This window comes from Physella acuta, unplaced genomic scaffold, assembly GCF_028476545.2.
Source record: "Physella acuta isolate Inbredline_101_S28 unplaced genomic scaffold, ASM2847654v3 ptg000505l, whole genome shotgun sequence".
Taxonomy (NCBI): Eukaryota; Metazoa; Mollusca; class Gastropoda; family Physidae; genus Physella; species Physella acuta.
In genome coordinates, this window is record NW_026732024.1 from 256,575 (window position 1) to 273,560 (window position 16,986).

At 29.2% G+C, this 16,986-nt stretch overlaps 1 protein-coding gene across 3 annotated transcripts in view; it reads right to left on the reverse strand.

Annotated features, from left to right (window-relative positions):
* Positions 1 to 342: 342 nt before the first annotated feature.
* Positions 343 to 16,986, reverse strand: part of LOC131944718 (advillin) — a 37,682-nt gene continuing 21,038 nt past the window's right edge. For 2 of the 3 annotated variants that reach the window (XM_059305509.1, XM_059305510.1), the window contains exons 4-26: positions 13,510 to 13,578; positions 12,806 to 12,936; positions 12,496 to 12,601; positions 11,885 to 11,998; positions 11,563 to 11,667; positions 11,070 to 11,182; positions 10,684 to 10,762; positions 9,931 to 9,951; positions 8,732 to 8,830; positions 8,037 to 8,181; positions 7,831 to 7,931; positions 7,232 to 7,369; positions 6,956 to 7,042; positions 6,554 to 6,625; positions 6,136 to 6,258; positions 5,840 to 5,979; positions 4,763 to 4,856; positions 4,519 to 4,605; positions 3,929 to 4,042; positions 3,314 to 3,436; positions 3,109 to 3,180; positions 2,766 to 2,876; positions 343 to 2,177 (exon numbers count right to left, since the gene is read on the reverse strand). In XM_059305509.1, coding sequence (XP_059161492.1) covers positions 2,064 to 2,177; positions 2,766 to 2,876; positions 3,109 to 3,180; positions 3,314 to 3,436; positions 3,929 to 4,042; positions 4,519 to 4,605; positions 4,763 to 4,856; positions 5,840 to 5,979; positions 6,136 to 6,258; positions 6,554 to 6,625; positions 6,956 to 7,042; positions 7,232 to 7,369; positions 7,831 to 7,931; positions 8,037 to 8,181; positions 8,732 to 8,830; positions 9,931 to 9,951; positions 10,684 to 10,762; positions 11,070 to 11,182; positions 11,563 to 11,667; positions 11,885 to 11,998; positions 12,496 to 12,601; positions 12,806 to 12,936; positions 13,510 to 13,578 — 2,358 coding nt within the window. In that variant the 3' untranslated portion in view covers positions 343 to 2,063. The remainder of the gene's footprint in view (positions 2,178 to 2,765; positions 2,877 to 3,108; positions 3,181 to 3,313; positions 3,437 to 3,928; positions 4,043 to 4,518; positions 4,606 to 4,762; positions 4,857 to 5,839; positions 5,980 to 6,135; positions 6,259 to 6,553; positions 6,626 to 6,955; positions 7,043 to 7,231; positions 7,370 to 7,830; positions 7,932 to 8,036; positions 8,182 to 8,731; positions 8,831 to 9,930; positions 9,952 to 10,683; positions 10,763 to 11,069; positions 11,183 to 11,562; positions 11,668 to 11,884; positions 11,999 to 12,495; positions 12,602 to 12,805; positions 12,937 to 13,509; positions 13,579 to 16,986) is intronic. The other variant, XM_059305511.1, reaches the window with a different exon arrangement.

Sequence of the window (16,986 nt, forward strand, 5' to 3'; positions counted from 1 at the left end):
ACTGATTTATTTATATCTTGTGTAAAAAAAATGTAGATATATTCTTTATTTAAACAGATTCTATATCTTTTCACATTCAGCATAATATATATATATATATATATATATATATATATATATATAAACTAGCAGCTCACTAGATTTGTATTGCTTAAATCCATTAAAAAATATCACCATCTCCTTTATTTTAAAAAGGGTTAATAAATTGTAAGCTTTATAAACAGCAACGACCAAACTTGTTTAAAAGAAAGTGCATATTTTAACTGCAAGCTAATCACACAAGAAACACTATCACAACAAAGCACCCATTACCATGCATCTTATTCTTAGTAGATATTTTTAATTTAAAAACAACCTAGTCCTCTCCCCTTGCTTTAAAATTATAATTAAGGGAAAAAATAAATAAAGCCAACATTTTTTAGATGCATTTACTTTTATGTATGAATCAATTAATTTTAAATACATAGGTTTTAACACACTAGAAAAATGGAATGTTGCTCAAGTGTATGTTAAAGTTTTGTATACCTTATTATATAAAAATAAATAACGATGAGAGCTTAGGAATATTGATAAGTTATAACACACATCATGTATCAAATATCAGAATCACACAAGTTCTAACAGAATGATTTGACTTAGATGAATGTGATTTATGTGATGCAGTTTTCTCTTGGTTTTTACAGTAACTGATAAGATGTAAATGTATTGATAATAAATCTTAAGTTTATGTTTCTAGATCTAAAATTTCTAGATTTTAAATTTGATATATACTTAACAATATTTAAAAAAAAAAGAGTAGATTCTGCAGTTAACTAGTTTTACATTAAATTAGTAATAGCATTATTTAAAAAAAATAATCAATGACAACACATTAAAACCAGGTAAATTCAATGTAAATTGTTTTTAACTCTATAAAAGTGAGTTGCTTACTGAAAAATTGTATTACTCTTTCTGTATACTTTACTAAAAGTATTACATAGTATATAAACAGTTAACAGAAAGTAATAAATGAACATTTTGAAAGATTTTTAAAAAAATCACAGATCTATATTTATATAGTAACAAGTGTGGAAAAACAATTCAATGTGGAGATTTAGTGAAATAAATACTAGCTCAGGTGATGTTAGTTGAGTACAGCCGATCATACTATGATACATTTTAACTTAAAGCACATACTACAAACATGTAGTACAAAAAGGAAGCAGCGTTTGTAGGTGTTATTAAGAAGAAAACAGCAGTTTAAAAAAAGTTCCTGTGTAGTTTAACTGGAATATTCTAAAACATATTGATTAAATTGCATAAAATCACTCATGTGTAATAAGAATTACAAAGTGACTATGTGTGCATTTTAAAATGTATTATTGGTCACACATACAGTGACAACTTCCATTTTTGTTTGAATAGGTCTATGAAACAGGAAAACTATGAATACTTTTGTAATTCAATTGTTTTTACTATATAGAAAGTCCAACATCAACTGCGTACAAAAATATGGTAAAATTGTACTCATCACTATCTCTAAACAAATCAAATAAAGAACTTCACAAACCCAAGTTTGAGATGTGCTTAAAGTATAAACAATGCATTTATAGTCCTCAGCTGAATTTTAATACATTATGTTGTTTAATGGTACATTTTTCATGTAGTCTTATAATGTCAAGCTAAAGTTATAAGCAAAAGTTATAAAAAATTTGAGAAATGTACTAGAGCACATCTACCAACATTGACTGTTTTTACTCATTTACACTTAAAATTATGCTCGTTTACTAATTCTACGTATATTGCTTTAATTTCCTTTTTTTCATACAACTACAAAAAACACAATTTTTTTAGCTAATAAAAAATTGGAAGCATAAAGCTAATAAAAAAATCATAAGACTATTATTAAAAAGGATTTTTAAAAATTACCCAATGGACAGATATCTATAGAACATTCAGTCTACATAATAAATCTGATAAATAATCTAGATATAAATAAGTAGCACATACTACTAATGGATAAGTTCTCAGTAAAAAAATTTGTTTGAAGATTTTAATACTAAACAAAAAAGGTAGATACAGAACTAAAAAAGTTTAAAGCTCTTTTTCAGCTGCTTCTGTTTCCAGCTTGGAAGCTTGTTAAAATCAGAGTAGGACATGTGGAATAGTTTACGAAACTCATCATCCAGTAAGTGAATCTAGGAAAAAGATAAACATTAACTCAATTATATACATTAATAAATGTCATTGTAAATGCTACAATTTCTTTATAAAAAAAGTAAAATGAATTCCATAAAACCTGTTTTACCAAAGAAAAATATCCTTTGATGAACAATTTTTCCAAAAACTACAAATATACTAGAAGTTTAATAACATTGTGTTACACATTTAGTCCCTACATCTAGTGAAATCTTATATTATTTGTAAATTCAGAATACAAACAAAATAGAACATTGAATTTTTAACTAAACAAGCTCCCTTCTTTAACACCCCCACTCCCTCCCTACCCCCAAGAAAGACATTTTATTACAAGTTGAGCTGTTAGTCTTAGTAAAAGTTTTTGTTACTTGTTTTTTGTGAAGTTTAACAATAATGATATGTGCTGATGATGGGTTGAAAAGTCCATTGTAATTATAATACTGTACTTGTATAGGGTTACTAACAATGCTTTTGAAATAAATATGTATTACAAAATCCTAACTGCAGCTACCGTTTTCAAACAGAATACAAATACAGCTGTATGAAAGATAGATACTGTAGTCACAGGTTTAACAAATATCACTTACCTCTCTTGCTGATGGATCCACACCTTGTGGTAATTCTTCTGAGGCAACTTGCAGTTCTGCTAGTGAATATTTGGGCACCTCATTAAAATCCTGACCTCCATTGGAAACATTCTGAAATACACATAATAGGTGAATACATTCACATGTAATATCTTTAAAAAAAAAATTCTGCTTTTTTGTCAGTTATTCAATGTTTATGTCCTATAATAGCCTATACACCATCAAGGTTAAAACATACTTTTAATATGTAAGTAAGATAATAAAAAACTTTCCATGGATTTAACTTCTTGTCCTTATGATAATTTATTGTTTTATTTTTGGAAAAAAAAATGATTATTTTTACCTCATGTACTTGCTCAATTGGAATATTGCCATCTGCTATCTGCTTCTTGAGTTGTTCATAAGTCAGTCCCTTCTGTTGATCAATCATACATAGATTTATTACCATTTTTACTACTCATTACAGTCATCATTTAAAAGAGTTGTAGAAATGTATTATTAAAAATGTTTAATTAATTAATGAATTAAGTATAAGTAAGTTAACATACACTCCATAGGTCTCTGTCCCAGACTCCAAAGAAACCTGTAAATGATGGTGGCTCAAGCCCCTGTTTAATGCTAAATATTGCTGTATCCATGTCCCTACCAGATGGATCTGTTTTGAGGTATTCCTTCAATAAAAACAAGATCTTAGTATTTAAAAATTACTGTTATATTATCACTTTTGTGCACACCGAAGGAAGTAAAAATAAATAACTTTTTACAATATTTATAGTAAATGTAATATCAAATTTAAATGTGGTAAAAAATTTGAATAATTAAAAAAAATAATTAATATGACATTTATTTTACAATATTTACATTAAATTTAAGATCAAATTTAAATGCAACACAAAATTTGAATAATTAAAAAAATATATTAATAAAAAAACTTATTATAAGTTAAAAAGGAAAAAAGTAAGTAATTTTAGTTTATTTTTAGGAAAAACTAGAGAGTTGTTTCCCTTTAATTATATTAAAATAATCTGTTAATTACTATTCTATTCTTTAAAAGGTTAACAGTTAATGAAAAAATAAGAATGAACCAGAACAAAAACAAAGTTTCCAGTATAGAAACTTTTACAAACAAACACAAATGTAAACAGAACAATTGAAACACCTACTATTGCACATCTTTGTGATTCTTCTCTTTCCACTTTGTTGCTGTTCTTTCCCTGCCAGATGTAAACACATTCCCAGGCATCCAGGATCATGACATCATCTTCAATCAGATCTGACTGTGGGGCACAACAAAACAAAACATCATATGATACGTGAACAGCAGTGGAAGTAAAGTTCCCTTTTCTAACCTGGTGGTTTATGGGCAAGTGAAGTAGAGTTCACCTGTTTCTGTGACCTCTGCTTATGAAGAGATAGTGTGGTCAGCACTACTCCCAGCCACCTTTACTTTCCAAAATGTGAGCTAGGTACCCATCAGAGCTGGGTGGACTAAGGGACATTCTACTGACCTGAACCCTGATTCCAACTAGAAACTTCAGCAGTCTAGCGCTATACCGCAAGACCAAACTGTGCAGTATAAGTGCTTATTGTAATTGTGTAACTCAGTCCAGTTTTTTTAATGGTCTACACACTGTTTATACATATAAGTGTTTATACATGGTTCAATTATTCAGTTATAGCCAGCTTTTCTTGATGTCAGTGTTAAATTAGAAAAGTGTTCAAGTGTTAAAGAATAATCTTGATATAAACAAACCTGCACAAAATCGTGAATTTCCTCAACACTAATGAAACCTTTAGCATTGGATAAATGGAACAACCTAGGTGGGTGACTGCCATCATCCTGATGAAAGAGAAAATAATTTATTTATTAAAAAAATTTCAATTTTAAAAAGTTGGATTAGATTTTTTACACATATTTGTAAATTCCAGTCTGTTTTAAAAGGATACATTTTACCTAAAAATTATTGAACAAAAAACCACAAATCAAACTCTCAAACCTGTAAAAGTTTTTCTGAGGCATATTCTTCTTTACCACCCAATACATTCCAAAAATCTGGCTTTTCCTGTCCTTCAAACACATTTGTCAGTGTTCTGTAAATATTCATCAACATAAAACTTTTAATTAAGATTTCAGATAAAAGAAATCAGATAAAGAAAAAAACAGTGAAGACAAAAACGTATCCTCTAAACTTTTAATTAAGATAAGATAAAAGGAATCAGATAAAGAAAAAAAAAGGTAAAATTAAAGACAAAACATTCTCTCCGGAACAGATAACTATCTTATAAAGAGGTAATGACAAAAACATATCCTCTAAACTTTTAATTAAGATTAAGATAAGAGGAATCAGATAAAGAAAAAAAAAGGTAAAATTAAAGACAAAACATTCTCTCCGGAACAGATAACTATCTTATAAAGAGGTAATGACAAAAACATATCCTCTAAACTTTTAATTAAGATTAAGATAAGAGGAATCAGATAAAGAAAAAAAAGGTAAAATTAAAGACAAAACATTCTCTCCAGAACAGATAACTATCTTATAAAGAGGTAATGACAAAAACATATCCTCTAAACTTTTAATTAAGATTAAGATAAGAGGAATCAGATAAAGAAAAAAAAAGGTAAAATTAAAGACAAAACATTCTCTCCGGAACAGATAACTATCTTATAAAGAGGTAATGACAAAAACATATCCTCTAAACTTTTAATTAAGATTAAGATAAGAGGAATCAGATAAAGAAAAAAAAAGGTAAAATTAAAGACAAAACATTCTTTCAGAACAGATAACTATCTTATAAAGAGGTAATGACAAAAACATATCCTCTAAACTTTTAATTAAGATTAAGATAAGAGGAATCAGATAAAGAAAAAAAAAGGTAAAATTAAAGACAAAACATTCTCTCCGGAACAGATAACTATCTTATAAAGAGGTAATGACAAAAACATATCCTCTAAACTTTTAATTAAGATTAAGATAAGAGGAATCAGATAAAGAAAAAAAAAGGTAAAATTAAAGACAAAACATTCTCTCCGGAACAGATAGATATCTTATAAAGAGGCTTGCTGCATTCGTTACCTAGGAGACCTGGCAGCAATATTTTTGGCCATCTCCCTCTCATCTCCTGTACAGCCTTTACCTGCCCAGCTGTAGACAGCACTTTTGGTGAAGATAACAAAAACATCATTAGAGTTCAGGGAAGATGCCCAAAGTGGTACCTGAAAGGATTTTTCATAATTAGTTTTATTATACCTTTTGTTTGTTAATCCAGAAGACTCAAAAAAAATAAAATAATATAATCAACTGTTTTTTATGAAAACTTTATATCTTGCTTCAATAATTCTTGAAATATCCACCATAAAATAATGTATTACCTGAATGGCTTTGCAGGTAAGTGCAGAAGTGCCTCTGACTTGAAGCATATACTTGTCACCAGGTCCTTCGTAATCTAAGCCATTGGTTGTCACTTTACCCTTTGTCCAACCTGCCTTACCTCCCTTTAACAAAAATTTTAACACATTTTTATGATTGTACACGCTAATGTTTTAAAATATCTTTAACATTTATTGGAATTTTAATGAACTATAAAAAATTGTTGATAACATTTGTATTTAATGAAATAACAGTTTATTAGAATTTTAATGAATTAATTAAAAAAATATTTTTGATTAAACTTGCATTTAATGAAATAATTAAAAAATATTTTTGATTACACATGCATTTAACGAAATAACAGTTAAAAAATAAATATTAAGTTATACTGGGGCTGACTTGTCTTTAGAAAAAGCTCACCTCAAATATGACCATCTTTCCACCAAACAACGCCATGAAGTGTGGGGGTTCTTTGTACTGTACAACCCTCACCTAGACAAAACATTTTTGAAAATGTACATCTCTATCAAAATACAAGTGAATACTACTTATTAGATTTCAATAACAAGTTCCATTTCTACACAAACAAAAAAACTATTTAAAAATAATGTATAAATGCTAAAATAAAAGCAAAATTAGCAGGGTGTGGTCTCATAATATTATTTATCAATGCCATAACCAATGGAAGTTACTTGAAAATTTTTCTACATCAGTAGTTGTAGAGTAATCCAGATCATCATATAAGTGATAATTTGAATAAATTACACAGAGATCGGAGGGAATAATTTTACTAAATATGTTATCAATTAATTTTTTAACAACCTGTATAGGAGCACCATGATGTTTATCATCTAACTGCACTGCCATAAGAGCAGCTGTACCTTGCTCATCAGCTGTGGACTTCAAACCCTGGGAAATATAAAAAAACATCATGTCTGAACATTACAAATGTATATATCCAAAAACAAATTGTTGAGAGGTATTCCAATAGATATTTAACACTAAAAGGGTAGCTATTTGCAAAAAAATCTATAAATTACCCAAATTAAAAAAAAATTATAGTTAGTAAAATTTTTAAAATTTATTAATAATACCTACCAGCCAGTAATAGATGATATATGCTTCTCTCCCTTGAACATTATATGTATAAAGAATAACATAGCAATCTCCTCCATAGAATTCTCCATAGTGTACTGTTTCTAGTGGTACCATCTGGAAGTTTTCAATGCGCCATACCTGGAAGTAAATAAAAAAAAATTTTTATGAACTCTTACTAAAAATGTTTATTGAAATATAAAAAAAATTAATGGAGTATATTTCTAAAAATAGAAACTCTGTTTAAGTAATTAAATATTAGAGTTCTGTGTGGTCGGCTAAGTAAAGCTCATTGTTGCTAAATACTTAAATACTTAAGTCTTTTGTAGGAAATCCCTTCCAACATTACAATTAAGTATGAAGAAGAAGAAATATTTTAATTCTTTAATAAATTAAATGTAAGACATATTTTCTGCTGAATTTACTTAATGATTGATGTTGGGTTTAATCAGTCTGACCTTTCAACCTGTTATTTTTAATTTTCAACTCCTTTTTAACTGATAAACATTGCTAGAATTAAAAAAAAAGGGAAAACGCTGTTCAAGCTGTAAATTATTCAATTGATTGAAATGAAATACGAAATTTAAAATGTGTAACGTTACCTCCACTTTGCCAGAGCCATCGTCTACCATCTGAGTTTCTGCAGCCAAGGCAGGATTAGAGTGTAATGTTGATGCATCAAACTTCGTTTGGACTGTCCTTGCTAAACATTTATTAAAAGAAGTCGTTACACACGTGAAAAAAATTAACATAATTATTGTAATGACATTATTTGATTAAAAAGAGAAGCTCAACTTGAATTTCTCACCAATTCTGCTTCTGGTATAAACTTTGCCTGGGGGAGGGGGTTGAGGCCAGTCTTTGAATAGGCACTTGAAGTCTGTTGGCTCTGCCCCTTCCACAACTCTTGTCACTTTTGTGTCTGATGGATAACCTTTCTTTTTTAAGAAACCCTGTTGGAATTTTTTAAATATTGAAATCTATCAGCAAGATTGTTACCAACATTGGCTACACATAACTGGTAGCAAAATAGTTAAAAAAAGGATTACACTATTAATACAGCAATTAGCGAAATGGAACTTAATGGTTGTACATTTAAATACATTGATACTATCACTAATTACATTACCAAGGCAAAAAATAGCAAAATATATAGAGAAAAACTCGAGGGGGGTGCAAATCGAAAACTTGTGGGGGGGGGGGTGCAAATCGAAAGTTTGAGGGGGGGGGGGGGTGCAAATCGAAAGTTTGAGGGGGGGGTGCAAATCGAAAGTTTGAAAGTTTGTCCCTTGGAAGGGTCTCTATGCCTCTGAGGGGGGTGACACCATTAAGTGTCGCACCGGGTGACACCCGACCTCGCTACGCCACTGCGGGTAGTTATGATCACTGAAGTAAAAAATACCTATAATAAAATAAAACTCCTCGCTAATAATAGTTATCTTATTTTTAGATTTACCACACAGGTGAATTCATTTAATTAAAATTGAATGTATCTTCACTTACTACAGCATTTCTCATAGCTTCTTTCTTTTCTTTTGGTGAAGCTTTTTTACCAATCCAAAGCCATGCTCCAGAAGGACCATTGTCTATTATAAATGAGTCCTGTTAAAAAAAAATCCACATAAATAAATATATAATTTATTAGCAATAGTCTTATAAGTTGAAACATAATTATTCAAATTAAGCAAATATTTTAATTATTTGTGGAGGTCAGCTGATACTTTTAATAACCAACAAAAGGCCTAGATTAATTTAATATTCTATTACATTTGGCTATAAGATTTTATAAAGTTGAAAATAGGGCAAAAAAGTACAGTTAATGTCTCCAAGATGTTTCCAGTATATTTGGGCTATTTTTAAAATACAGTATCATTAAAGTTGCTATACACATATGAGTTTAATATAATGAACGAGCCGGCCCGCGGCATAACATACGCCGCTATTTAGTTGTTTCTAATTTTCAATAATTCATAATTTGTGAATTCGACAGTACCAACGCTGACACTGAAAATATTTCTTTAAAACACTATAACTTAGTAGCTCGTTAAGGACCATAACCCCCCCCCCCCCTTCCTTCCCCCCCCCCCCCCCTTCCTCCCCCCCCTACGTTTAAAATCGTTGGCTCTGCTTGTAAACATTTAGAGTGAACACAGCTCACTAAAACCATGTAGGGGTGGGGAGGTAGGGAGAGCGTTTGCAGCTTGTTTTCTAACGGCTCGAAGAAGAGAATTATATATATAGATAATTGCATTTATTAATAAGCAAATTAAAAAGAGATAAATGTGACAATTTTAAAGATAACAACTAAGGCTTCTATTATTTAAATGCATGTTATATAGGTAAGGGAGAAAACAGAGTCAATACATGCACTGACAATTAAATTAGTTTATGGAAACATAAACTTTATAAACACTAGGGTTGATCACATGTTATGTGAAAACTGGTTAATTAATTTTATTAGTTTTGAATAGTTGCTTCTGTTCAAATCTTAACAAACAAAAATAAAAATGTTTAATATTGTTTAAAAAATCATGTTAAATGAATAACATTTTATTTTGAAATTTAAAAAATAATTTTTCTTCAGATGTTTTTGATCTAAAGTAATAAATAATGTGAGAGACAAATTAAGAGGCAGAGAGTACATAAAGTAGTTTATGTGAGTGAATGTACTAGGGTAGAGTATTTCTTGCATGCCTACGTACCTTGCTAACTTTCTGATAGGGCTATCAGTAAAAACAGCTTTTAGATATGTTTGGTTTAAATATGTATAACTTAATGAAAGACATGGAATAATAAAGGTTAAATTGAAAACAGGGGAAGTAATCTCAAACTGTCTTGTTTTAATGTTTTAATGAGCTTGTAACTAATTAAGTGTGTCCTTTAAGCATAATTTATGAGTGTTTAAAAAAATAAGTACAACTACATCATGTGACTCATGATGATATAATCCAATTTTTTTTATACAAGTCTGAGGATACTTGTATCCTGTTAATGTTGAACTAAACACTTTGTCAATGTTGCTACCATTAAAACCACATGCAGAATCTTTCAGTGCTATTTGTAGCTATAAAAACAATCACTTAGTAAGAGAAATAAAAATCAATCTCTGAGTGCTTTTGATAGCTTAATGTGCCATACACAAGTCATATTAACTTTTTTAATTTAACTAATTGGCAATAAAATCTGTAAGCTATTTGTTGCTTGATGCATACATACATACATATATCGTGATGATGGTCACCTTGATTCTTAAAAAATACAATATCTAAAAGCTATATGAACCTTCATTAAATGTTCAAATTCAGCAAGAGAATCTTTGTATTTAAAAAGGAAATTATTTTAAGATTCAAATTAACAAATTCTTTCACCCAACTTGGCATAGCTATATCCTTAGCATTGACGCTAGTATGAACAACACTCATCAGTGATTAGCACATAAAAAGCTAGACACTTACATCAGAGAGTAAATCTTTTCTAGAAAGTGGCCCAGGCTTAACCTCCTGAATACGCAGAGTTCCATCTTCTTCACGACAACTAAAGAAAAATAAGGACAGATTACTAATGCAATACGCCAACATCACCACTGTAAGTAAGTATTAGATAAGCATAACATGTCTTTGAAAAATACACAAGCAACAAGCATAAGGGCTTCTTTTAAATCACTATAATAATTCTTTTAACAAAATATATAAGTAATAAGTATTAGGCCTACTTATTGATAACTTTTAAAAAATACAAAATACTTTCTTTTAAAAAATGTACCAATTTACTTTATTTATTATATAACATTATAAAACATTTCAACAAACTGAACACGAATAACAAAGATGAAATAACATACGAAAAAAGTTTAATGTTGGCTGAGATTTGTCTTTCGTTGACTTCATCATCACCACCCTCTTTTCCTCCCTTAACTTTGTTTCTTTCACGAATGACGAGATATTTCTCAAACAGCTGAAATAAAGTTAGTTTCAAATGCTTAATTTGAATTGTACGGTAAAACAAATGATGTAAATTGATAAAGATGCAATGATGATTGGTTTTTAACACGAAAATGGGGATATATATTAATATCTAACAGCAACTAATAGGAAAGTAAGTTAGCATTGTATTGTACAGTTTTGGCACTTTTCGTGGAAGATAAAAAGATATGTATAAATATTTACTGAAGACATTATTTGTGATTAAATATAGCATTTTGTGTAACTAAGGGGAGTTAAATCAAACTATGTATTAAAATAAAATACTTTTTAAATCTGGATGTAGACTACCTTTGTAAGTGCCTGCTAATTTTATATGAAAAATGTATTTAAAACAATTTTATTTAAATGTACCTGCTTTGCATCTTTGTCTAACTTATCTTCCTGCCCATCCTCCACAACAAAAATATTGGCCTTGCCACCTCTTTCATCTCTCAGCTTTCTGCAATGTTCCAGTGTCTGTCATAGAAATAAATAAAAAAGGTTAACTTCCATAACATGAAACAAATTTACAACATTAAATCTGTATAGCATTTACAAAAGTTATGACTCCTTTAGTATCATATTGCAGTAAGTTCTCAGGAGGACACTGGTCATCTTCTGGCCAAAGACATCTCTATTACCAGAAACTAAAGGTTAAGCATTTTAATTTATTCAAATTTTTTCCTTTCCTTACTTTCATCTTCTCTGTTTTGTTGCACTCTGCACCCAGCCAAGGGAAGATAACTTGTCCCAGATCAACAATGTAACAGTCCCCATGATTCATTTGGTCCCAGTCTATTTCAGGACACTGTAAGGAAAATAAATCAACACAATTTTGATAATGTGATTGCATAAAAATAATAAAATTCTGCTACTGAAGCATGACAGGCGATAGCTCTTAACTCATATTTGCACCTCATCCACTTAACTAATAACTTAAAGGTTGCTTGCTACTAGTGACAGCTTCATAAATTCTGGGGCTTTAACCAGACCTAAAATTATTATGGGTAGCTAAAAGGATTTTGATCAGAGGACAAAAACATCAAGAGATAATCAAATGGTTAGTAAGAAATTATTATTAAGCTTCAATGTATTTATAAATTTTATCCGAACATACTCTAAAGTCACTTAGGTTATGCAATACAATAATTTAAGGAGCAGATTTGAATGAGCTTGAACATCATTTTATAAAATTGAAATTCTTATTCTCAAATATTCAGGTTTCATTTGGGGTTTTTGTTTATTTTACTAATTGTTGCTATTTTGATAAAAATAATGCAAAAATTGAAAAAGATGCACACACACCTCTGAAAATCTGGGGTTTCTTTTGCCTTTGACATGAATCAGTCTGGGTTGAAATATTCCTTTATCCACATGATGGAATCCAGATTTAGCACCACCAGATTTTATTCTGTTTCAAAAATAATATTAAAAAAATGATGATACCTTTTTACTGCATACTGGCTAACCAGTAAAAAAAATAATGTAGAACTAATATAAATTTTATTTTTTACTTTTGCATTAAAAAAAAACTAAAATACAGTGTAAATACTTTTAAAAAATTTAAAAATGAAAATACATTTTTTAATATCAGAAAATTCAATTTTTAACCTACTTAATTCCATTAGGAAAATAACTGAGAAAACGTTGGGATTCGTGACCTTCAACCTCTCTGTGTTGGACAGGTGCACCCCCAAGCAAATCATCCAGTTCTACAGATTTGTAGGCTGCTATACCTGCCTCATCCTACAACATTAAACACAGAGAAAAGGTTTATTAAATTCAAAATAAAAATTTACAATTTCAGACATAACAGTCAGTAGGTCAAAATAAGTACAGCTGATCTTTTATATGAATGGGCAGTGGTCAGTATTGTGCATGGGGGTCTTTACATTCCCAGAATGTTATCAATTACGATAACAAAATGGGTGAACACAGGAAGACCAACTTATTCCCAGACCAGGGACTGAACCCATGACTTTTCAGTTAAGCAATCAGATACTCTTCCACTAAACCACAACTCATTGGATTCCCATGACAAAGTGTAAGAAAAACAAAAACAAAAAAAAAACAGAGAAAAAAATCTTTGATACTGATGAGAATTTAACAGATTTACAAGCTGCTGTGCCTGCTTCATCCAAAGATTTTAAGTATCATTAAGTGCTGAAATAACCACACAAATAAAACAGCAAAAATAATATAATTAACGAATATGACAACAAAACTATTTTCCTTTATTTAATAAGGTGGAAAAGATATTTAAAAAAAAATTCAATAAGGTTGCATGTTTTGAAAGGTAGAACAATTTAAAAAACTGACCTGGGATGTGTCATTACCAAGCCAGAAGTGGACATGACAGTCCAAGGGTCCACCTTTGGTGTCCTTTATCTAAACAAAAATAAAGGAGATTAGTACCAGAACTACATTACACACCTTAATATTAATGTAAATAAAATGTTTAGGGTTCTGCATTATAGAAGCTTGAACATTTTGTTTCTAAAATCTTATGAAGTTTTTTTTCACTAAATAAATATAGATTTAAATGAATTTATGGTAATTGATGACATACTTCAGTGGTAAAAATAAATAGTAACTGAATTGTAAGAACAGTTATTATCATACTTTAGTGGTAAGAACTGAGAAACAATGACTAATTAATATAGGTTTCGTCATGAGGAATAACTGACACATAACTCATAATTGGACATGATTTAGGTCTAAGTCACAAATTGTTTTCTTTTTAAAGCTTCGGTACAAGAAATTAAAAAAATTCATGAGTGTCATTTTGTTTTCTTATGTGTAATATCACATTTTTTTAAAAAAAAGAGAAAATAAAATTGTCAAATATATTACATATATGAAAAATGTTAAAGTTTGAAACTATAATCTAAATAAATTTAGAAGTAGGCTTAAATAATTTTAGAACAGAAACTGAACTGTTAAAAATACTAGCAACTACTTTTAGTATGAACAAAATTGATTGTGAGAAATATATGATAAGATAATTGCAAAATTTTAAACATAATAAATTTAGCCTGATTATAGTATTGCATTGTGAGGCAGCTCAAATGAAAGACAAAAGTTTAGGATAGCAGTGATGTAAAAATAAACCAAAAGATAAAATCTAAAGGTATGTCGCCAGCTCAAGTGACACAGAAAACTGCAGACATTCAAATGACAGACACATTTAAAAAAAATAAAATGTGTTATGTCAGTGTTATCTTTTTTTTTAACACATAGGCCAGCCTAAGAAGATATTTAACTGACTTAAATATATGCATTTTTTTTTTTTCAAAAAATGACAGTCACTTTGTTATCTAATGTTAGCATTAAAAATATTTCTAATTTGAATAAAAGACATAATGTAACAAACTTTTTGTGTGAATTACAGAGTACACCAATCAAGTGAGAGGTGAATTGTGAATTATGTTGCATGACAAATGGTGTTGAAAACAAAGGGAGCAACGTGTTGGGCAATGTATTATTTATGGTATATTTAAAAACAAATATAGGTAGTATCTTTGAAAAAACATCTTGATTTTTATAACATTTTTTTTAATAACATTAACAGTGGAACTACACTACTGAAAGAACTATTTAATTTATTAATATAACAATTTTAGCTTTTAAAACAAATTAATCTCTTAAATATTGAGCCTGATCAAGTTACGTTTACTGACTCAATGCTGTTTGAATATAAATAGGAGAGTATAAAGATAATTTATGTATCAAAAGTCTAATGAGGGACTAAGCAGAGCAGAAAGGATTTTATGCAACTTATTAATTAATTAACAATATTTTAATTATCTCCAATAAACCATACGTTCAACCAAATAACTTGTTACATAGCTTAAAAGTTCTAGTTCCATCACCAACCTTAAGGGTCAATTAGTACAATCCCACTTTTTTTGTACATATTAATCAATGCTTTATTATGCCACTAGAAAAAAAATTATGCTCAACGAGGAACTAATATTGGATATACATTTTGTTCCATGGGCATTATATAGCTTGCTATTTACAATTAATTTTTAATTAAATATAGCATTTTAAATATTTCTGTTATTTTTTTTATAAACAATAAGACAAGCATACAAGTAACCCTCACAAACGTAATCATCTAACCCAGTTAGTAGGCTACAAATGACTGGAAAAAGAACTAGTAAAATTATTTTTTTTAATTACAAACTCCATTATGTTATTTCCACACACATTAATTAAAACCAACATGAGTAATTTTAAATCCTTAAAAGATAAAATGTAAAAATACATTTTGACTTTGCAAGGGTAAGTTATAAAAACAAGCAAAAAAAAATTACAGCTGCTGATTATGATATGCCTGGTTGGCTTCAAGCTGAAATTTTACTTTTAAATAGAGTTTTAACTTTTTGATAAGCCAGTTAAGTAACTTAACTGTTTTTGAAATTTAAAACAAAATCCAACCAAACACATTTCTTCATGAGCTTTCAGCTACACGCATAGATGTAAATACATTTTTTTTAAAACAGTGAGCCTGCATAATATTGAAATACCTGTGCATCAACACCACCTTTTGAAGCATTGCCTTCTTCTCCAATCTGTATGGTTTTGTTAATTGTGACATGGATAATGAGGGTTACATCAAGTTACAACATTTATATAATATAGACGGGACAGAAACTTCTCCAATATTTCCACTATTCTCTCATATTTAAGCCATGTCTAATGTTTTTATAATTTTATAAAAGTTCAAAACCCTAGTAATTGTTGATATTAATTGAATAAAATGTAACCCACTGATATGACATGCTAAAGAAAAATATTTGTAAATTTTTAAAAAATACATATGGATCTGCAATGTGTATTTTCAAAATACCCACAACCAACTAAACTTAAAAGTAATAAAACTTAATATGTGTTAAAAATAAAATACTTTACTAATTATTGTAAAACTTAAGTATTATAAAAATTAACTTAAATAAACCGGGAGTGATCTCCCCTAAACTTTCTCGAATATTCTTATATAAAATAACAGGGGATGGGAACTCGGGCTATAGACATGATTTTTAATCCATTTTAAATACTTAAAGTTTTAAAAATAGAATAAAATCTCGTAGACAAATTAATTGCACACCAAGTGAACGCCAAATAAAAAAACGCATAATGGTGCGCAATATTATTATTACTTTTAAAATTTACATTAGTTTTTTGAGAAATCGGAAGTAGCGTAAAGTACTACTTCCAGTCAACGGAAATTACTCAAAATTTGATAGAAGGTAGAGAATTAGATCTTTTACTTACATATGAAATTTCATTTATCTATCTGAAATAGTACTCAAGTTATAGGCTTTTGAAAAATTCAAAGTAGGAAAAGTACCACTTCCGGTTATCGGAAATCGCTCAAAAGTTGATACGGATCTACGATTTTGATAAAATACTTATATATGAAATTTCATCAACCTAGCTGTAACGGTTCTCAAGTTATCGTGTTTACACACGGACAGACAGACACACAGACACACAGACACACAGACAGACACACAGACATACGGACAAGATTGCAAAATTATGTTTTTCCGTATCAGTGAGGTGTGAAACGTCGAGATTTGTAAAAATTTTTTTTTTTTGCACGATTACAAGACTTTCTCTATACTTCGTATATACGAGAAAGTAAAAATGATATAACTTTAAATTTTATCAGATATCCTAATATTTTGTAACAATCTGTGTAATATTTATAACTATGTATACAAATCTAATAGATACATGTATATCATTCAGTACTATGCATGAATATATAGTTCTATATACTAGGTG